Genomic DNA, 22,039 nt, shown 5'->3' on the forward strand with positions numbered 1-22,039 from the left:
CATTAAGAGGAAGACATTGAAATTCTGTCTCTCTCTGTCTCTGCCTCTCTCTCTCTCACACACACACACAAAATTGAGGCTCCCAGGGGTTAAATAACTTGCCTGAGGCTCGTGCTTCATCCAGTATAAAACACAGCCTCCCCTAGCAATTTGCAGCCCAGCACAGAAAAACTTCACCAGGTGTTCCCAGAGTTATGTGAGTGGGCAGGAAAGTGGCAAAGGAGCTTCGGGTTCTACAACTACAAAGTAATAGATGCAGAGCCGTCACGGAAGCAGCCCTGAGGCACTATTTACAGGATCGCGAGTTCGGAGTTCACAGGCAGAGATCCCGAAATCACTACAGACTTTGGCCAGGAGGTGGCAGTCCTTTGCTGCAGCCGCCAAACCAGCCCACTAGCGGCTGGTTCTCTGGCAGCAACCGGAACAAAAGAGAATGCTCTGGTCCAGCCCTGTGCAGACCCACCTGCAGAGCCTCCTCCAGCGCTGTGGGGGATCCTGCGCCCCAAGCCTCTGGGGTATGAGAGGGGATGAACTTTCACGTGCTAAACTCCTCTGCATGTCAAAGCACCGAACCACGTGCATCGTCCCTGTTAACCCTCACCAACAACCCTGTGAAATAGATCATATTCTCCCCGTCTTACAGATGAGGAAACTGAGACTCAAAAAAATTAAGTAACATGCCCAGGACCACATAGCTGGTAAGGGGAAGAGCTGGCTTCAGGCCAGTGCTCCTGACTCAGCGCCCAGGGGGTAAAGAAGCAGGGACACCCCCCTCTGACCAGGGCATCTGAGACCCCTCAGACCACAAACACCAACCGAGGGAGACCATGAGCAAGTCTGTACAATCATGAGAGGACCAGATGGGTTTCCTGTGGGCTTGAAAAGGTGCATCGTAACTAGCAGGTAAAGCACCTGACAGAACCTTTATCGCTGTCTGGTTTTATCAGTTTTATCACACCGAAGTCCCAAAGGAGAAAACTGGGTCCAGGAGATGTTAAATGATTTACCTGGGTCCAGGAGATGTTAAATGATTTACCTAAGGTAAATAATAGCGGGGAAAAAAACAGCTCCACAGAGAAACAGAAGAGTCAGACTTTATAATACCAAGTCCTTCTTTCCTCCTCGTGATTTCTCTCCCGGTTAAAGTTTAAAGGACAATTCAGGACAAGCAAAGGGGAGTATGATTTTTCAAAGGCAATGTAAACTTTGTGGGGTTCTTTCACAAACCTCAGGCTGCATCACAGATGGCCGTTCCCTAGTTCAGATAAATGGCAAGGTTTAGAGAACCCTGCCAAGCTCTAAGATCCACCAACTCTTCCCAAAGGCAAACCCCCTAAGGGTCCCAGTCAGTCTACGCGTCCTGACTCCTGATGGCTTTTCTGTCCCCTTCAGCCATTGCGCAGTCGTTGCATTCAGGTGTGCAAAACTGGGGGCACCTTCCTTCCCATCAGATCCTGCAGGGAAGGGAAGGTGGGCTGGATGGACACACTGTCCTGGGGCAGAGAGAAAACTGAATAAAGTAGAACTGTTGAGAGAACTCAGAGAGGCTGCAGAGACCCAAGGATGGCCCTCAGGTGGGATTTGTAGGAGCGACAGGTAACAGCAGCATCACCTAGAGACAAGGGCTCTGCATTGGGGAACCAGGGCTTCCTTCAGTTTGACTCAACCCAACAGGCATGTACTAATACCTCACTCCTGCCCTTTACAACATCTTGCCATGTGACCTGGGGAGAGCTAGCACGACGCCTCTGTGTCTCAGTTTCCCCATTTGTAGAACAGGAATTGTTCCATCCTCGCCCTCTCCCCTGGCCCTACCTGGAGTTGAGAGCCGCGCCTGAATACAAAAGCAGATTCTTAAACGACAGCAGCTGAACAGCAGGCTGTCAGCAGGATAACGAAGGCCACCTGACACCTCCCTTCCGCCCCAGGCCCTGCCCCAGAGCCATTATACGCTGGGAGAGGGCCAAGGTACTCAGCTCAAATTGCCAACAGGTCAGCACCTATGTGGCTTAGCACAAGGCAAAACCATTTTGCCTTGTTTTGGCTTAGAACAAGGCAAAATGGTTTCTAATGCAGCAGCCGAGGCTGAGGCTGGTCCAAAGGAAAATGTGCTGCCGATAGGACAACTCAGCACAAGGCAGATTGAGTGAGGATGTTTCCAGAGGCTCCTCCGCGCCAGGGCTTGGATACCCACCTGCGCGTGGCCCGGACTAGGGGGATCTGCCTGGAGACAGGCTAACAATTCAGAAGGCCCTTGAACGCCAGCATGATTTGTCATCTCTGAGAGCCTTCCACGCACTCAGGGCTACTGCATCACAGCCAGGCTTGTCTCAGGAAACTCACACCCTCCTCTCTTGACTCGTGATCCCCCAGCCCTCACTTCACGTCCCCTCTCATCACCTTACCTGTCATAGCTGAGGCACCCGAGAGAGAGGGTACTTGCTCCAACCTGGCAAAGGCATCAGCCTGCAGATGGAGAGGACATAGCAGCTTGCCGTCAGGTTGGGGGTGGGATGCAGGTACACGGGTCAGGACAGTGTGAGGTCCCTCAGAGCAGCCCCTGAGCACCTGAGGCAGCCGAAGGCTGAGCCCCACTCTGCAAGCTGACTGGAAGCAGCCTCTGGGTCCCCTGGCTCACCCAGAGATCTTTCCCCACCCCCTCCCTGGGGTTTTCCTCCCTGCTATGTCACCAGCCTTAGCAACCTAGCTGCCACCTGCCAGAGCCACAGAGGTCCTGTATATCCCATCACCTAGCAACAGCAGCATCCCTGCTCTAGGTTTTCCCAGAGAGACCATGGGAAGCCAGGGCTTTAGACCCCATGGGAGCCTGAAGCTGCCACAGGCCAGATCAGGACCAGAAAGCCCCTTTCTGTAGGCCCCTGCTTTTCTCCCTTCTTCTACACCCCAATCATCCCAGCTCTGCCCCTACCAACTTCTTTCCGGAATAAGGAATGCAGAGTCAGCATCGTGGAGCAGAAGAGAGAAATAAGGCCCCAGGGGCAGGGTGCTTGGCAAAGAAAGTAGACAAAGAAGCTGGGCAGGTTTTCTGTTCCTTTGGCCTCTGTGAGCATTTGCCTCTTCATTGCCTCATTATTAGCCTGGTGGTACCCATTTCATTGTGTGGTTAGTAACCTCTTATCTGCTTCATCATCTCTGAGAGTTCCCAATTACCCAAAGGGAACTTGAGGCACAGAGAGGTTGAGGAGTATGCCCAACGCCACCCAGCACGTGAGAAGGCAGGGCAAGATGAGGACTCATACTCCCCCGGCTGGGTCTTTGTCTTCTCTGCAGTACACTTAATCCTCACCCCCATTTAAAAACAAGAGCTGCTTTATGTTTGAGTCATCGTCTCTGAGCTGGAAGGAAAACAGTTGAGATATTCATCTGTGATTTGGAGCTGAGCTAAACCCAACCAGGAGTTTCTCGGGATCTAAAACAGCAGGGGCTGGGCTTCCCTGGTGGCGCAGTGGTTAAGAATCCACCTGCCAACACAGGGGATGTGGGTTCGAGCCCTGGTCCGGGAAGATCTCACATGCCGCGGAGCAACTAAGCCCGTGCGCCACAACTACTGGATCTGCGCTCTAGGGCCCGCGAGCCACAACTACTGAAGCCCACACACCTAGAGCCCGTGCTCCGCAGCAAGAGAAGCCACCGCAATGAGAAGCCCACGCACCACAACGAAGAGTAGCCCCCGCTCGCTGCAACTAGAGAAAGCCCGCTCACAGCAATGAAGACTCAAAGCAGCCAAAAATAAATAAATAAAATAAAATAAATTTATAAATAAATAAATAATAAAACAGCAGGGGCTGAGGGTAATTGGTAAATAAAAGAAGGAGAAGCAGGTGAGAAAGGTGCAAAGCTAATGGAAGAGAGGGAAGAAGGAGTACTAATATCAATAAAGCCCCTACTAGGTGCCAACCAGGGCAGTAGGCCCTTTCCTCAATAGTCTGGGAGGAAGGGCTTCTTACCCTTGTTCATGGACGATCTAGCAGATTCAGGAACCAAGCAGAGTTGGGTCTGCCTTCAGACTGAGGAAGGGCTGGGAAGATGCTGGGGGTAATTTCTGCATGTTGACTGCATGCTAATTATATGCAACTAGATTTCACTGCAGGGGAGCAGAGAATCAGAAGGACCCAGTACCAGCTGATGCCGACCAGACAGGTTCCTGAAACAGTGGGGAAATGAAAACAACTGTCCACCAAGTCCAAAAGGCTGGCCCCAAGGGCTGGATCTGTTACTCACTTGCTCTGGGGCCATGGAGACCACTCAATCTATAGGAGTCTCGGTCTTCTCTTGTGTAAAGTGGGGATAATTTCTCAGGGTTGTTGTGAGAGTAGTTAATCCTCACAGCATTCATGAAAGACATAGAACAGTAGCCAACTGCAGAATTAATTTTTCTGCCTCCACATTTGGATTTTGGATTAATGTCTTTCTGCCATCAGTGGCCAACTGCGAAACAGGGAAAGAAGATTCTCTGAGTGAATCAGAAAATGGGTGGGTGTTTTTCAACTAACTAACTTCCACCCACCCACCCCACCTTCCACCTCGTCCAGCTCGGGCCATCCTGGGCTCTGGGGCCCCAGGTATTCTTGCCCTTTCATTTGACTCCAGACAGTAGGCGCCTCGTTCCTGGATGAGCCCTGGGTCGGGCACCGGTGGGGCTGGCCCCATGAGTCAGGGCTCTGACGCAAACTGAAATCAACAGAGCAGACGGGCCTGACCCAGCCAGTGGCCCCGACCAAAAGGAGAAGGCCAACACCTCTGCGTGCCCTGGGGTGTGGCCTAGGCTGTGGCAGTTGTGGCCAGGGGCTGAGTTCAAGCTGGGGATAAACAGAGACACCTCCAACAAAGCAGAAGGAGGCACAGCTGGTCTTTGTTGGCCTCTCAGCCCTCTTCCCTCCATCAACTACAGGGCAAAACATTTCCCCTGTCTGGCTGGTTTTCTCTCTACTCCAGAGACCCTTTCAGCCTTGCACACTGTGATCCGGAAGGGACCCACCACAGTGTTGGGGGTGGGTCAGATGGCAGAACCTTACCTGGTAGCCACATCTCTCAGCCTCCCTCCCTCCTTCCCGCAGCTCAGGATTGATTCTGGACTGAAAGGCGACGCAGCTGCTGGGAGTCCCTATCTTTATCCTGCTCAGGAAAGTCATTGGCATTGATGATACTCAGCTGCCACTCGTAGGCCTAAAACGCACCCAACTCCCTACGCATTATCCCCGATGCCCTTGACTTTCAGCAGCTCCCCTTCCCAGAATTTTAGCAACTCTTCATCTCTGATCTCTGTGCTGGAGACTTTTGTCAGAGAGGCTTCAAGAAAAGCCAAAGGGCTTCCCTGGTGGCGCAGTGGTTAAGAGTCCACCTGCCGATGCAGGGGCACGGGTTCGTGCCCCGGTCCGGGAAGATCCCACGTGCCGCGGAGCGGCTGGGCCCGTGAGCCATGGCCGCTGAGCCTGCGCGTCCGGAGCCTGTGCTCCACTACGGGAGAGGCCACGGCAGTGAGAGGCCCGCATACTGCAAAAAAAAGAAAAAAGAAAAGCCGAAGAGTGGGCCACTAAATGGAAGAAGTCAGGCAGCATAAGAGTGAGAACAAAGCAGCAGGAGGATGGCAGTTGGAGCCTCAAACCCCTCAGCAGAACCAGGCGGCTGCTTTTTTATTTTCTCTTTGACCCTCAGGTGCACGGCCCTGGATAAATCATAATCACTGATTTATGGCATTTTTCATTATTGGTCCAGGCGGGGCTCCCTATAACTCACCACCTAGTTACACAGTTTCAGCAACGCAATAAGCCTCCATAAACCCACCACCCAAAACCAAAGCTGGAATCTAACAATAACCTACATCTAACCAGGAGATCCCCTTGCTGAGGTAGGTGGGCGAGTCCTTTTTGTTTATCAATTCAACAAACCTTGATTGTACGCCTTCAATAGGCCAGAGATGGTGCTCGAATCATCCTGAATTCCATGTTCACCATTTCTTTGCTTTTTTGTAATAAAAAAGATTCTGTGTTAGATGAAATCTTCCGGGACTTAATTCTTCCTTTAATATGAAATCGCTCGCGCTGTTCATATTACTTTGTGGCACCGCAGTTCATGTGTTTTGACTGCAGCATAATATTCCATTGTGTGAATTACCTCAGTCAGTGTCTTCAAGGCTGGCCTGGGATTGAACCCTGAAACTGCAATATTTTCCTTAATTTTTCCATTCAACAAAGATTTATTAAATACCCACTGTGTGCCAGGTATTGTAGGAGACACCAGGGGTGCAGTAATGACCAAGATATTCGCAGCCTCTATCATTCTATCTTGCAGGGTTTTTTCCTCATTCTCTTTTGTTTTCAAAAAGGTATGGATTGTTTTTTCTGTTTAATAACCACTACTCAACTGATAGCGATTGAAAACATATTAGCCAGGGGTACTAGGGTCACTTCAGTTCAGAGATGAGGAATCCAAGGCCCCAGAAAATACAGACCGAAAGCCTCTTTTGTTCCCTCTGTCTCTCAGCTTCTAGCACAGTTCCAGACCCATCAAAGGCGAACAGTCAATATTTGCTGAAAACTAAACAAAGAGACTTACCCTACCTACTTCAACCAGTGCAGACATGTGTGTGCAGGCAGAGTCCGTGAGAAAGAATGAATTGACAGGGGATTGGCCACTAATTGGACGTCCTTGATACCCCTCCAACCTGCCCCTCCTGTAGCCTTCCACATCTCAGCAAATACCCTCTTGCTTGTTCACTAAAAACCCACAAGCATCCAATCTATGGGCGAGGCCTATTGCCTTTGTCTTCGAAGCAGAGTTGAATCTTCCCACCGCCCATCTATTCATCCCGCCTTGCTATAGCCACACCAATCTCCATTCTGTTCCTCCAACACCAAGCTTGTTTCTGCCTGCCTGGCTACTTCCTGTCATTTAAGTCTCAGGCCAGAGGCCCTCCCTAACCTGACCCCTTCCCTAGACCTCCCATTTTAAGCATCCAGCCAGGCGCTGTCTCCCATCACCCATGTTACTCTCTGCATAGCACCCATCACTCTCTGGGTTTATCTGTTGACGACCTGGCCTCTCCTACGCTCCCCCTGACTCCCCCACCCCAGGATACAGTATCTTGAGGGCAGGGCCTCACCTGTCTTGTTTGAGCACTTCTCCCATCCTTGCTGTAATTATTTCTCATTTGTCTTTGAATCCACAGCTCCCAGAGCAGTGCCTGGTACAACATAGACACTCTAAAATATCTGTTTGATACTTAACTATTGAATGCTACCCACTCTGGTTATCAGACGAGCGTCAATTCTTTTCACCTTTGTATTTGACTGAGTTAGACAAAAGGGCTTTGTAAACTGCTATGCGCCAATTGTGTACAGATTACTGTTGGTAAGATTATCACCTGGCTCTGTAGCTACCGCAACAGACTCTCCAGAATCGTTCTCATCTTCATCCTGGAAGTAGTTCCCTATCCAGGCCCTGGTGATGGTGGAGGAGAGACGGCCCGGAAGGAACTACAGTGCAGAGCCCCGAGTTCAGTTCAGTGTAGCAATCATTTACTGGGCCTTTACTAGGTACAAGCCGGATGCAAAGCACTGAAGGCACAAAGGCAATAAGAAATAGAGACCACCCAACGGGAGAGTGCTAGAATAGAGCTCTGTGCCAAATGCCCGGGGGCACAGGACGGAAGGGCCAGGAAGAGAGTTCTCTCTGTGAACCAGGCACTTTCCACCAGATATCGCATCTCATCCTCACAGGAGCACTTTGAAGTAGGTGTCATTTTCCCCACTCTACGAGGGGAGGGGAAACCTGAAGCTCAGAGAGGTTAAGTATCTTGCCCAAAGGCTCCCAGTTAATAGGAGGCACAACTCGAATTCCAACTCAGCCCCTGCAGAGCCTGGCCTCGCCCAGCCCAGGGACTCCAGGTCCTATGCCAGACGAGGAAAGGAAAGAAAGAGAGTTCATGGGAGGCAGGAGAGCAGGAACTTAGGCAGCACCCTTCCCTAAGCTCTGCCTTGCAGGAAAGGGTGCAAGTACTTTGCATGAGAGCCTTTGTGTGCGGGCTCCTGTGTGTGCCCCTATGTGGCTGTGTGTATGCTGAGTGCACGTGTAGTGGTGCAAATGAGTGGAAGAACAGAGCCTCGTGTGCATCTGTGTATGTGTATTCACGATGACCTAAGACTACACTCACAGAAATACCTTAGTGTCCTGGTAGTTTTTTGTTTTTGTCTGTTTGTTCTATTAGGTATAACATATGTTCAGTAAAGTACTCAAATCTGAAGTATACCACTCAATGAATTTTTACACACGTACACCCCCATGTAACCAACACCTAGATCAAGATCTAGTTTTCCAACATTCCAGAAGGCTCCCTTGTGCTCCTTCAAATAATCCCCAGTATAATCACTATCCTGACTTCTATCACCATGGATTAACTTTACCTTTGAATCATATATATGAAATAATACTCTTCTGTGTCTAGTTTCTTTTTTTCATTATTATGTCTCTGAGATTCGTCCATGTGTCATTGCATTTCACACTAGTTTATTCTTGTCTATTGCTGAATTATATTCCATTATATGAATACACCACAATTTATTCCGTCAGTGATTGACTTTGGGGTTTTTCCAATTTTTAGCTATTACGGATGAAGCTAGTATGAAGATTCATGTACAGGTGTTTTGCTGGACAGATGTACCCATTTCTCTTGGCCCTAATTCCTGGTCATAGAATCATAGAATACTGAGACTTCCCTGGTGGTCCAGTGGTTAAGACTCCGAGCTCCCAATGCAGGGGGCCCGGGTTCGATCCCTGGTCAGAGAACTAGATCCCACATGCCGCAACTAAAGGATCCCGCATGCCGCAACACAGATCCTGCACGTGACAACAAAGATCCCACGTGCCTCAACTAACACCTGGTGCAGCCAAATTAAAAACAACAACAACAAAAAAAAAACAAAGAATCATAGAAGAGTCATATGTTTAGCTTTAGTAGATTCAGCCAAACCTTTTTCCAAAATATTTGTACCAATTTACACTCTTAGCAGCAGTGTCTGAGATTTCCAGTTGCCCCACATCCTCAACAGCACTTAGTATTGTCAGGCTTTTAAATTTTAACCATTCAGGTGTCTCTGTAGAGATAGCTCATTGTGGTCTGAATTTACATTGGCCTGATGAGTGATGACGTCAAGCATCTTTTGGCACTTGACTGGCCATGGAAGTATCCCCTTTGGTGAAGTGCCCGTTCAAGTTTTTACAGAACTACAGTATCTATCAAAGTAGGCGAATAATTGACAAAAACAGACAGGAGAGCAGAACCATCTTAAGAAACTCAGCAATACACAAAACAGCCCAGCAGCCAGCTGTTTTTCAATTGCTAACTAGCTGCTACAATTAGTAAACCTGCTGTACCAGGTCATTTAGATGAATAACTGAATTTTATATTTTAAACCAATTATTTAGATATCATAGAGCCCCCCACCTTAGACTCAGCAGGGAGAAGGGAATGCAGATAAGAGCCCTTTCCTGGGCTCTTAGCCCCAGACTGAGAGGTTCCCTCACTCAACTCACTGACTGTTTTTCCTTCAATTACAGGATCCCAACAGCGATCAACCCCTGAACAGCCTTGGTAAGCTCAGGTCTGGCTTTCCTTTGTCTATCGCAGTCTCACTCAGTTACCAAGTAGATACTAGACCCCTCTTGCATGGTCCTCACCACCACCTCCAAGTGCTAAATGCTACGGGAGACATCCATCCACCATTCAACAAACATGTATCAAGCAAGTGTCATCTCCAGGATTCATTCTAGAAGTGGGAGGCATGGTCTCTGGGGAAATAGAACCATCAAACCTAAAACGCCAACAGCAGTGATTTTCTAATTCATTCATTCAGTTACTTATTCTCTCATCCCTTCAACAGTACTGTGAGTGCCTGCACGGGGTAGGCCCTGGGCTGGACACGGGACTACAGCAGTAAATACGACAGCCAAAGTCCCTGCCCTCATGGAGTTTACAGTCTGACCGTGCTGCCAGGGAACAAGCTGGACAAAGGTGTTTTCACTGGTAGAATAGAAAATGGCAGTGTTTGCCTGACTTACCAGAGAAAAATAAGTTAATAGATGAAGTATTCCCAAATATAGGGGGTTATTTTCCTCCTGTTCCATTTTTTTAAACCATTGATACCTATGCCTGACAACCTGGATCAGCAAAACAAGTGAGCAGAGACAAATTAAATATGACAGCTTCATAAGGAGATGACCAATCCCACTTACTTTGACGGCTTATTTATTTCAGGGTCACAAGTTAATAAAGATCACAAACGATATAATCTTCAGCAGGTAAAACAATGCCTAGTTTCTACTTTGGAATTTAATATATCAATATTCTGCGGTGTCCCCAAAGAATACTAGACATACAAGGGCTCCACCACCTGAGTAAGCCTGGGAACAGCCAAACCAGAAAACAATTAAGGGAGCTCGGGAGGGAGAAATCAGTGCCAAGTGAAGATTCTGAGGTTAAGAATGATTACAGGTTGTGCAAGGACCAGGGAGTGAAACGGCTCATGTGGAAATGGGGCTGGCGGACTAGCAGTGGGAAGTCCATTTGGCTGGGAGAGGGAAGCCAAATTACACCGCCTTTGAAAGCCCAGAGAAGAGGGTGATTCAGATAAGGAAGTCATGGGGAGCCCTTGAGGGTTCTGGAGCAGAGACGTTATGGGATGAGAGCACTATGTCTGTCTGGCAGCATTGGGCAGGACAGGCTGGAGGAAGGAACAGGGGCAGGCAAGGAGGCTCTTCATAGCTCAGCAGGTTGGTTAACTTTATAAACAATAAACTCTATAGACAGTAAACCAAGAAAACCCTTCGCTTCCTGATGATGTTCTCCATGAGAACATCAGAGAGGCAGAGACATTGGGCCCTGGACAAGGGAACTCATCAAAGGGCTCCCAATAAGTCATTCACTTCTGGGAAAACAAGCCAACCTTGTATCCCCAGAGGTAGGTGGTCAATGAAGAAATCATGCATGAACGAATGAACAGAATGTCTCCATGTCCATGGCCGCAGGAAAGAGGACAGTGCTGAACACTCACTGCTGGAACTTAAAAAACAATATCATTAATAACCTACTCTGTTGCCAGGTCCTGATAATAACAGGCAATACCACCCCACATCTTTAGGGCCAGAGCTCTGTGTCTGAGGTTTAACCTTTCCCTATTGAGGAAACATAGAGTTTCCTACGCTTTCCCTATCAACACATCCAATGATATCCGCACTTATTGGGCACCAGTCTCTGGCAGGGTGCCATTCTCTGCTTTTGAACAGCTGAGGAAAGAGAGACAGAAACATAACTAGCCAACATTCCAGACAGAATAAAATGAGACCTGTAAGAAAGGCGGAAGGGATGTGCTGAAGAGAACAAGCAAAGAGCAAATCGTTTACTCATTTGACACATATTTCTTGAGTTCCTACTAGGGGCCAGGCACTGTTCTAGGCACCAGGGACTCAGCAGTGAACAAAACAGACAAAAATCCCCATCTTCCTGGAGACTTCATTTCAGGCAGGGTTGGGAGGGGCTAGATGATATACAAAATATGTAAAATATACAGTACATTAGAGGTGATAAATGCTTTGAAAAAATAAAACAGGGAAGGAGGATAGGAAACATTGGAAGATTGAATTTTAAATAGGGAGGTCAAAGAAGGCCTCAGTAAGAAAGTGACATCGGAAGAACAATTTGATGGAGGTAAAGGAGAAAGCCATGTGCAGATGAGGGGGAGGAGAGCTGGCCTATTGCTTTCCAGGGATTCTCAGGGTTGCTATAATTCCTGCCCTAGTTCTCCCTGGAGAAGTCCCCGTGGCACCTCCCCAGCTTATTGCCTGCAAGGAGAGGGGACACCAAAGAGCCTATCCCTGATACTTTGTGAGAAGTCAACCTTTTAAAGCCTTGCCATGTTCCATCTCCTTGGACAGCCACGTGAAGTGGACAATATAGCTATTATTGCCTCTGTTTTAGACATCAGTAGGTCCCTCCTGGTCTCCCGAACCCCAGACTCTTGCTCTAGTCCATCTCCTCCCTGATGAAAGAGTCATAGTTCTAAATATTAATGTGATCATAGCTCTCTGCTGCTTAAAAGCTTTCCATGGTCCCTCACTGCCCTCAGGATAAAATCCAAACCCCTTAGCATGATAGTCAAGACTCTCCACAAGCTGACTTTGCCAGCCCAGCTTCCACAACATGCTTTCACCCACCTTACATCCCAGGCACACCAGCAGCTCACAGCTCCCAACACCCAGGCCTTCACCAAGCTGGACCCACTCCTCCCTCTCCCATCTCCACCTAGAAAGGCCCATTTAAGTGCCTTGATGGTGTCTGGTGGTAACGGCAATTATGTCCCTGTTTGCCTCTTCCCCCAAATTGGAATCTCCTTAAAGACAGGACCTTTCTAGGGACTGGCTGTGTGTTGAACTGAGTTAGAGATGAAGGCCATTAGGTCACCTTCATTCACAAGTATTTATTAAGCTTCCACTAAGCACATACTGTGCTGGCAGCCCCTGCCCTCCTGGAGCTTATAGTTTAATCAAAAGACAAGTCAGGAAAGAGGATACATGATAGTAAAGGCAAAGGGTACGTGCCTCTCCTGGGACAGATGCAGGTTAGACTGGACAGGATGAAACATCCTAGAGCAGGCTGTCAAGACAAAGAGAAGGTGCCATGGACTAGAGGAACACCTGTGAAAGATGGACAAGCCTGGGTAAGTGAAAGGGGGGGGGGGCCTATGCTGAGGAAGCTAAGCCTAGTCTGCAGAAATAACCCCAGCATCAACCAAAACGGTACCCAAAGTTTTCCTGGGCTCCGCACCAGGGGCTAGAGGGCGGGGAAGCTGTGGGCCTTGGCAGGGGGTGGCCTCCGAGTACTGACTGCAGGCTCTTCCCCTCCCCCTCACAGATGTCACCCCCCTGCGCAAATCCCGCACCTCCCTGGAGACCTTCAGAAAGGTGGGGATCCCCATCATCGCAGCGTTGGTGAGCCTGCTGACCATCATAGCCGTGGCTGTCCTCAGTAAGTGGCAGCCCTCACCCCGGCCCCCATGCTGCCTTACTGCCCCCCCTCCACCCCTACAGCAAGTGGCAGCTCCCACCCACCCCTCCCCTGCCCTCACCTCAGAGCGCTCCCCACGTCAGCAGAGTCAAGGCCAGGTAATCTGCATAGAGCTTTGTATCCACCCCTGCTCTGAAGGGAGCCTTCCTCTCAGAGTGAGAGGGAGATGAACTCAGCCCCCATCTACCCAGATGGATTCTATCCCAGATGATTTCTTCTGTGGGGAAAGCACAGTTTGCACCAGGTACGAACCCACTCAGGCAACAGCACAGCAGCCAGGCCCCCTGCCTGCTCCTCCCTAAGTCTGCAGACAGAGAGCAGGGTGGATCCGCAGCCCTGCTGGGAGGAGCAGGCAGCATGTCTGCTTATGGGGAGGGAGACAGGGAGGACGCATCGGGGAAGATGCCCAGGCAGACAGCCCCTCTCCCCGCCTTGAGCTCTGGCTTCACCACGCCAGGAACCTGAGACCCACTGTTATCCCAGGCAGGCCACTCTGGGGCAAGGAAGAGTAAACTGAGCGAGCCCAGACTCCCACAGTCCCTCCCTTTCTGTCCGCACATCCTGTGACTGAGTCCCCATCTTCACCCACCCCCATAGTCACAGCAGGCTACTGACCGCAGCTTTCACGCAGGAAGCAGGGCTGAGGGGACCAGACTAGGAATCAGGACACCTGGGTTGGGGATCCCGGCGCTGCCCCTTCTTGCTGCTATGTGACCTTGAGTAAGTCCCTCAACCTCTCTTAACCTCAGTCTCCTCACCTGTAAAACATCCTGCCTTCCTCAGAGGGATATCAGAGGACCAATGAGGTCACGTGTGTAAAGTACCTGGATAAAAACCAAGTTGTGCAAAAGTGTAGGTTATCACGTAGTGTGTAGAGATGTGGCCGAGGCCATGTGTTTGCTCACCAGGCCAGGACAGCCTTCCAGGAGCCTGCAGCAGCCTTCAACTCGTTGGAGGACGCTCAGAGATCATCCGGTCCAACGCCTCATTCTCCACTTGGGCACTGAGGCAGTGTGGCAGTCGAGGACAGGGCTAGGACAGGTCCCCAGGCCCTGACTGGGCAGGTCCATTTCTACTTCGTGGCGGTGGAAATGTAGATACACAACACAAACACCACCCAGATCCCTGAGTGCCCTATCAGGACGTGAGATGCACATAGCTCCAGATCATTCGTCTTGACCTTGGCCGGCCCAAAGCGGTGGTGGGTGTGCAGCGGCCATCAGCAGATTTACCGTCCTAGGCCAGTTAGGCTCAGACTAATATTAAGATGAGCCTGCCTACTCTGAGCACGTACCCTGCCATAGTGGAGAGAGAAGACAGGGCCAGGTTCAGGGTGATCCAAGGCAGGTACAAGTACATAATGTAGTCGGGCTCTCCCTGTCCCAGAAGGCCCTTTGCAGCTTCCAACCCGAGACCCCCAGGTTCTGCAACCCGAGGAGGTAACGTGAACTTCCATCCTGGGCTGGGCTCCCTCAACCTTTTGGCTTCTGCGGGCTCAACTGGTGACGCTGTGTCCTGGCTTCACCCCAGGAGGCAGGAGGGACCCCTCCTCACCCAGGCTCCTGACCATGAACCAAACTCTGAAAGTCCACGAAATACCTGACTGACCTGCTCCTTCTCCCTTGCTTCCCAAACCGGGAGCATCGGGGCCATAAGATCACATTTTGAGCTCCTTCAGGGAAGGTGTGGAGAGGCAGCAAAGAGCTTTAGAACTAGACAGACACTGATCAAAATCCTGGCTCTAACACCTGACTGCTACGTGGCCTTGCGAAATAAACCCTAACTCTCTAAACCTCCATTTCCTTATTTGTAACGGGAGTTCATAATGGCACCTGCCTCCTAAAGTCGTTGTCAGGATTCCAGGTGACAGTGCAAGGAAAGCACTGAGCAGTGATAAGCAGGGCCATCATCAGACTTGTGACCACCACTCCTAGGGTCGGCCAGGGGTGATGCTGGGCTGCAGAGGGGAGCTTCAGGCCAAGGAAGAGTTCAGTCAGGCAGGAGGAGCCAGGACAGTTTGGAAACTATGGAAATATCTGTTCCCGGAGGTTTTTTTTTTTTTTTTACAATATTTTCTTGGCTTTTTTTTCTTAACATCTTTATTGGAGTATAATTGTTTTACAATGTTGTGTTAGTCTCTGCTGTATTACAAAGTGAATCAGCTATCCATATACATACATCCCCATATCCCCTCCCTCTTGCGTCTCCCTCCCACCCTCCCTATCCCACCCCTCTAGGAGGTCACAAAGCCCCGAGATGATCTCCCTGTGCTATGTAGCTGCTTCCCACTAGCTATCTGTTTTACACTTGGTAGTATATATATGTCAATGCTACTCTCTCACTTCCTCCCGGCTTACCCATCCTACCTGTGCCCTCAAATCCATTCTCTATGTCTGCATCTTTATTCCTGTCCTGCTCCTAGGTTCATCAGAATCATTTTTTTTTAGATTCCATATATATGTGTTAGCATACGGTATTTGTTTTTCTCTTTCTGACTTACTTCACTCTGTATGACAGACTCTAGGTCCACCCACCTCACTACAAATAACTCAATTTCGCTTCTTTTTATGGCTGAGTAATATTCCATTGTATATATGTGCCACAACTTCATTATCCATTCATCTGTCAATGGACATTTAGGGTGCTTCCATGTCCTGGCTATTGTAAATAGCGCTGCAATGAATATTGTGGTACATGTCTCTTTTTGAATTATGGTTTTCTCAGAGTATATGCCCAGTAGTGGGATTGCTGGGCCATATGGTAGTTCTATTTTTAGTTTTTCAAGGAACCTCCATACTGTTCTCCATAGTAGCTGTATCAATTTACATTCCCATCAACAGTGCAAGAGGGTTCCCTTTTCTCCACACCCTCTCCAGCATTTGTTGTTTGTAGATGTTTTGATGATGGCCATTGTGACCTGTGTGAGGTGATACCTCATTGTGGTTTTGATTTGCATTTCTCTAATGATTAGTGATGTTCAGCATCCTTTCATGTGTTTGTTGGCCATCTGTGTATCTTCTTTGGAGAAATGTCTATTTAGGTCTTCTGCCCATTTTTGGATTGGGTTGTTTGTTTTTTCTTATTGAGCTGCATGAGCTGCCTGTATATTTTGGAGATTAATCCTTTGCCAGTTGCTTCATTTGCAAATATCTTCCCCCATTCTGAGGGTTGTCTTTTCATCTGTTTATGGGTTCCTTTGCTGTGCAAAAGCTTTTAAGTTTCATTAGGTCCCATTTGTTTATTTTCGTTTTTATTTCCATTTCTCTAGGAGGTGGGTCAAAAAGGATCTTGCTGTGATTTATGTCATAGAGTGTTCTGCCTATGTTTTCCTCTGAGAGTTTGATAGTGTCTGGCCTTACATTTAGGTCTTTAATCCATTTTGAGTTTATTTTTGTGTACAGTGTTAGGAAGTGTTCTAATTTCATTCTTTATCATGTAGCTGTCCAGTTTTCCCAGCACCGCTTATTGAAGAGGATATCTTTTCTCCATTGTATATTCTTGCCTCCTTTATCAAAGATAAGGTGACCATATGTGCGTGGGTTTATCTCTGGGCTTTCTATCCTGTTCCATTGATCTATATTTCTGTTTCTGTGCCAATAACATACTGTCTTGATTACTGTAGCTTTGTAGTATAGTCTGAAGTCAGGGAGCCTGATTCCTCCAGCTCCATTTTTCTTTCTCAAGATTGTTTTTGCTATTCGGGGTCTTTTGTGTTTCCATACAAATTGTAAAATTTTTTGTTCTAGTTCTGTGAAAAATGCCCTTGGTAGTTTGATAGGGATTGCATTGAATCTGTAGATTGCTTTGGGTAGTATAGTCGTTTTCACAATGTTCAATCTTCCAATCCAAGAACATGGTATATCTCTCCATCTGTCTGTATCGTCTTCAATTTCTTTTATCAGTGTCTTATAATTTTCTGCATACAGGTCTTTTGTCTCCTTAGGTAGGTTTATTCCTATATATTTTATTCTTTTTGTTGCAATGGTAAATGGGAGTGTTTTCTTGATTTCACTTTCAGATTTTTCATCATTAGTGTATAGGAATGCAAGAGATTTCTGTGCATTAATTTTTTTTTTAAACATCTTTATTGGAGCATAATTGCTTTACAATGGTATGTTAGTTTCAGCTTCACAACAAAATGAATCAGTTATATATATACATATGTTCCCATCTCTCTTCCCGCTTGCGTCACCCTCCCTCCCACCCTCCCTATCCCACCCCTCCAGGCGGTCACACAGCACCGAGCTGATCTCCCTGTGCTATGCGGCTGCTTCCCACTAGCTATCTACCTTACGTTTGGTAGTGTATACATGTCCATGCCTCTTTATTGCTTTGTCACCGTTTACCCTTCCCCCTCCCCATAGCCTCAAGTCCATTCTCTAGTAAGTCTGTGTCTTTATTCCTGTTTCACCCCTAGGTTTTTCATGACATTTTTTTTTCTTAAATTCCATATATATGTGTTAGCATACGGTATTTGTCTCTCTCTTTCTGACTCACTTCACTCTGTATGACAGACTCTAGGTCTATCCACCTCATTACAAATAGCTCAATTTCGTCTCTTTTTATGGCTGAGTAATATTCCATTGTATATATGTGCCACATCTTCTTTATCCATTCATCCGATGATGGGCACTTAGGTTGTTTCCATCTCTGGGCTATTGTAAATAGAGCTGCAATGAACATTTTGGTACATGACTCTTTTTGAATTTTGGTTTTCTCAGGGTATATGCCCAGTAGTGGGATTGCTGGGTCATATGGTAGTTCTATTTGTAGCTTTTTAAGGAACCTCCATACTGTTCTCCACAGTGGCTGTATCAATTTACATTCCCACCAACAGTGTAAGAGGGTTCCCTTTTCTCCACACCCTCTCCAGCATTTATTGTTTCTAGATTTTTTGATGATGGCCATTCTGACTGGTGTGAGATGATATCTCATTGTAGTTTTGATTTGCATTTCTCTAATGATTAGTGATGTTGAGCATTCTTTCATGTGTTTGTTGGCCATCTGTGTATCTTCTTTGGAGAAATGTCTATTTAGGTCTTCTGCCCATTTTTGGATTGGGTTGTTTGTTCTTTTGTTATTAAGCTGCATGAGCTGCTTATAAATTTTGGAGATTAATCCTTTGTCAGTTGCTTCATTCGCAAATATTTTCTCCCATTCTGAGGGTTGTCTTTTGGTCTTCTTTATGGTTTCCTTTGCTGCGCAAAAGCTTTTAAGTTTCATTAGGTCCCATTTGTTTACTTTTGTTTTTATTTCCATTTCTCTAGGAGGTGGGTCAAAAAGGATCTTGCTGTGATTTATGTCATAGAGTGTTCTGCCTATGTTTTCCTCTAAGAGTTTGATAGTTTCTGGCCTTACATTTAGGTCTTTAATCCATTTTGAGCTTATTTTTGTGTATGGTGTTAGGGAGTGATCTAATCTCATACTTTTACATGTAGCTGTCCAGTTTTCCCAGCACCACTTATTGAATAGGCTGTCCTTTCTCCACTGTACATTTCTGCCTCCTTTGTCAAAGATAAGGTGACCATATGTGCGTGGGTTTATCTCTGGGCTTTCTATCCTGTTCCATTGATCTATATTTCTGTTTTTGTGCCAGTACCATACTGTCTTGATTACTGTAGCTTTGTAGTATAGTCTGAAGTCAGGAAGCCTGATTCCTCCAGCTCCGTTTTTCGTTCTCAAAATTGCTTTGGCTATTCGGGGTCTTTTGTGTTTCCATACAAATTGTGAGATTTTTTGTTCTAGTTCTGTGAAAAATGCCAGTGGTAGTTTGATAGGGATTGCATTGATTCTGTAGATTGCTTTGGGTAGTAGAGTCATTTTCACAATGTTGATTCTTCCAATCCAAGAACATGGTATATCTCTCCATCTATTTGTATCATTTTTAATTTCTTTCATCAGTGTCTTATAATTTTCTGCATACAAGTCTTTTGTCTCCTTAGGTAGGTTTATTCCTAGGTATTTTATTCTTTTTGTTGCAATGGTAAATGGGAGTGTTTTCTTGATTTCACTTTCAGATTTTTCATCCTTAGTGTATAGGAATGCCAGCGATTTCTGTGCATTAATTTTGTATCCTGCTACTTTACCAAATTCATTGATTAGCTCTAGTAGTTTTCTGGTAGCATCTTTAGGGTTCTGTATGTATAGTATCATGTCATCTGCAAACAGTGACAGCTTTACTTCTTCTTTTCCGATTTGGATTCCTTTTATTTCCTTTTCTTCTCTGATTGCTGTGGCTAAAACTTCCAAAACTATGTTGAATAAGAGTGGTGAGAGTGGGCAACCTTGTCTTGTTCCTGATCTTAGTGGAAATGCTTTCAGTTTTTCACCATTGAGGACGATGTTGGCTGTGGGTTTGTCATATATGGCCTTTATTATGTTGAGGAAAGTTCCCTCTATGCCTACTTTCTGCAGGGTTTTTATCATAAATGGGTGTTGAATTTTGTCAAAAGCTTTCTCTTCATCTATTGAGATGATCATATGGTTTTTCTCCTTCAATTTGTTAATATGGTGTATCACGTTGATTGATTTGCGTATATTGAAGAATCCTTGCATTCCTGGAATAAACCCCACTTGATCATGGTGTATGATCCGTTTAATGTGCTGTTGGATTCTGTTTGCTAGTATTTTGTTGAGGATCTTTGCATCTATGTTCATCAGTGATATTGGCCTGTAGTTTTCTTTCTTTGTGACATCCTTGTCTGGTTTTGGTATCAGGGTGATGGTGGCCTCGTAGAATGAGTTGGGGAGTGTTCCTCCCTCTGCTATATTTTGGAAGAGTCTGAGAAGGATAGGTGATAGCTCTTCTCTAAATGTTTGATAGAATTCGCCTGTGAAGCCATCTGGTCCTGGGCTTTTGTTTGTTGGAAGATTTTTAATCACCATTTCAATTTCAGTGCTTGTGATTGGTCTGTTCATATTTTCTATTTCTTCCTGATTCAGTCTTGGCAGGTTGTGCCTTTCTAAGAATTTGTCCATTTCTTCCAGGTTGTCCATTTTATTGGCATAGAGTTGCTTGTAGTAATCTCTCATGATCTTTTGTATTTCTGCAGTGTCAGTCGTTACTTCTCCTTTTTCATTTCTAATTCTATTGATTTGAGTCTTCTCCCTTTTTTTCTTGATGAGTCTGGCTAATGGTTTATCAATTTTGTTTATCCTTTCAAAAAACCAGCTTTTTAGTTTTATTGATCTTTGCTATCGTTTCCTTCATTTCTTTTTCATTTATTTCTGATCTGATTTTTATGATTTCTTTCCTCCTGCTAACTTTGGGGTTTTTTTGTTCTTCTTTCTCTAATTGCTTTAGGTGCAAGGTTAGATTGTTTATTCGAGATGTTTCCTGTTTCTTAAGGTAAGATTGTATTGCTATAAACTTCCCTCTTAGAACTGATTTTGTTGCATCCCATAGATTTTGAGTCGTCGTGTCTCCATTGTCATTTGTTTCTAGGTATTTTTTGATTTCCCCTTTGATTTCTTCAGTGATCACTTCGTTATTAAGTAGTGTATTGTTTAGCCTCCATGTGTTTGTATTTTTTACAGATCTTCTCCTGTGATTGATATCGAGTCTCATAGCGTTGTGGTCGGAAAAGATACTTGATACAATTTCAATTTTCTTAAATTTACCAAGGCTTGATTTGTGACCCAAGATATGATCTATCCTGGAGAATGTTCCATGAGCACTTGAGAAAAATGTGTATTCTGTTGTTTTTGGATGGAATGTCCTATAAATATCAATTAACTCCATCTCATTTAATGTATCATTTAAAGCTTGTGTTTCCTTATTTATTTTCATTTTGGATGATCTGTCCATTGGTGAAAGTGGGGTGTTAAAGTCCCCTACTATGAATGTGTTACTGTCGATTTCCCCTTTTATGGTTGTCAGTATTTGCCTTATGTATTGAGGTGCACCTATGTTGGGTGCATAAATATTTACAATTGTTATATCTTCCTCTTGGATCGCTCCCTTGATCATTATGTAGTGTCCTTCTTTGTCTCTTCTAATAGTCTTTGTTTTAAAGTCTATTTTGTCTGATATGAGAATTGCCACTCCAGCTTTCTTTTGGTTTCCATTTGCATGAAATACCTTTTTCCATCCCCTTACTTTCAGTCTGTATGTGTCTCTAGGTCTGAAGTGGGTCTCTTGTAGACAGCAAATATATGGGTCTTGTTTTTGTATCCATTCAGCCAATCTGTGTCTTTTGGTGGGAGCATTTAGTCCATTTACATTTAAGGTAATTATCGATATGTGTGTTCCCATTCCCATTTTCTTAATTGTTTTGGGTTTGTTATTGTAGGTCTTTTCCTTCTTTTGTGTTTCTTGCCTAGAGAAGTTCCTTTAGCAGTTGTTGTAGAGCTGGTTTGGTGGTGCTGAACTCTCTCAGCTTTTGCTTGTCTCTAAAGGTTTTAATTTCTCCATCAAATCTGAATGAGATCCTTGCTGGGTAGAGTAATCTTGGTTGCAGGTTTTTCTCCTTCAACACTTTCAATATGTCCTGCCACTCCCTTCTGGCTTGCAGAGTTTCTGCTGAAAGATCAGCTGTTAACCTTATGGGGATTCCCTTGTGTGTTATTTGTTGTTTTTTCCTTGCTGCTTTCAATATGTTTTCTTTGTATTTAATTTTTGACAGTTTGATTAATATGTGTCTTGGCGTATTTCTCCTTGGATTTATCCTGTATGGGACTCTCTGTGCTTCCTGGACTTGATTAACTATTTCCTTTCCCATATTAGGGAAGTTTTCAACTATAATCTCTTCAAATATTTTCTCAGTCCCTTTCTTTTTCTCTTCTTCTTCTGGAACCCCTATAATTCGAATGTTGGTACGTTTAATGTTGTCCCAGAGGTCTCTGAGACTGTCCTCAGTTCTTTTCATTCTTTTTTCTTTATTCTGCTCTGCAGTAGTTATTTCCACTATTTTATCTTCCAGGTCACTTATCCGTTCTTCTGCCTCAGTTATTCTGCTATTG

General features: G+C 46.0%; 2 protein-coding genes across 3 annotated transcripts in view; one reads left to right on the forward strand and one right to left on the reverse strand.

Annotated features, from left to right (window-relative positions):
- The window catches only part of TMPRSS13 (transmembrane serine protease 13), a 170,454-nt gene extending 157,141 nt beyond the window's left edge, over positions 1 to 13,313 (reverse strand). For both annotated transcript variants that reach the window (XM_060304121.1, XM_060304120.1), the window contains exon 1: positions 13,140 to 13,313. The gene's annotated coding sequence lies outside the window, so the exon portion shown is untranslated. The remainder of the gene's footprint in view (positions 1 to 13,139) is intronic.
- TMPRSS4 (transmembrane serine protease 4) overlaps positions 1 to 22,039 on the forward strand; it is a 52,698-nt gene that overhangs the window by 15,596 nt on the left and 15,063 nt on the right. The window contains exons 2-3 of the mRNA XM_060304360.1: positions 9,577 to 9,610; positions 12,926 to 13,039. Of these exons, the coding sequence (XP_060160343.1) occupies positions 9,577 to 9,610; positions 12,926 to 13,039 (148 nt within the window). The remainder of the gene's footprint in view (positions 1 to 9,576; positions 9,611 to 12,925; positions 13,040 to 22,039) is intronic.

Source organism: Globicephala melas, chromosome 8, assembly GCF_963455315.2.
Source record: "Globicephala melas chromosome 8, mGloMel1.2, whole genome shotgun sequence".
NCBI classification, from domain to species: Eukaryota; Metazoa; Chordata; class Mammalia; order Artiodactyla; family Delphinidae; genus Globicephala; species Globicephala melas.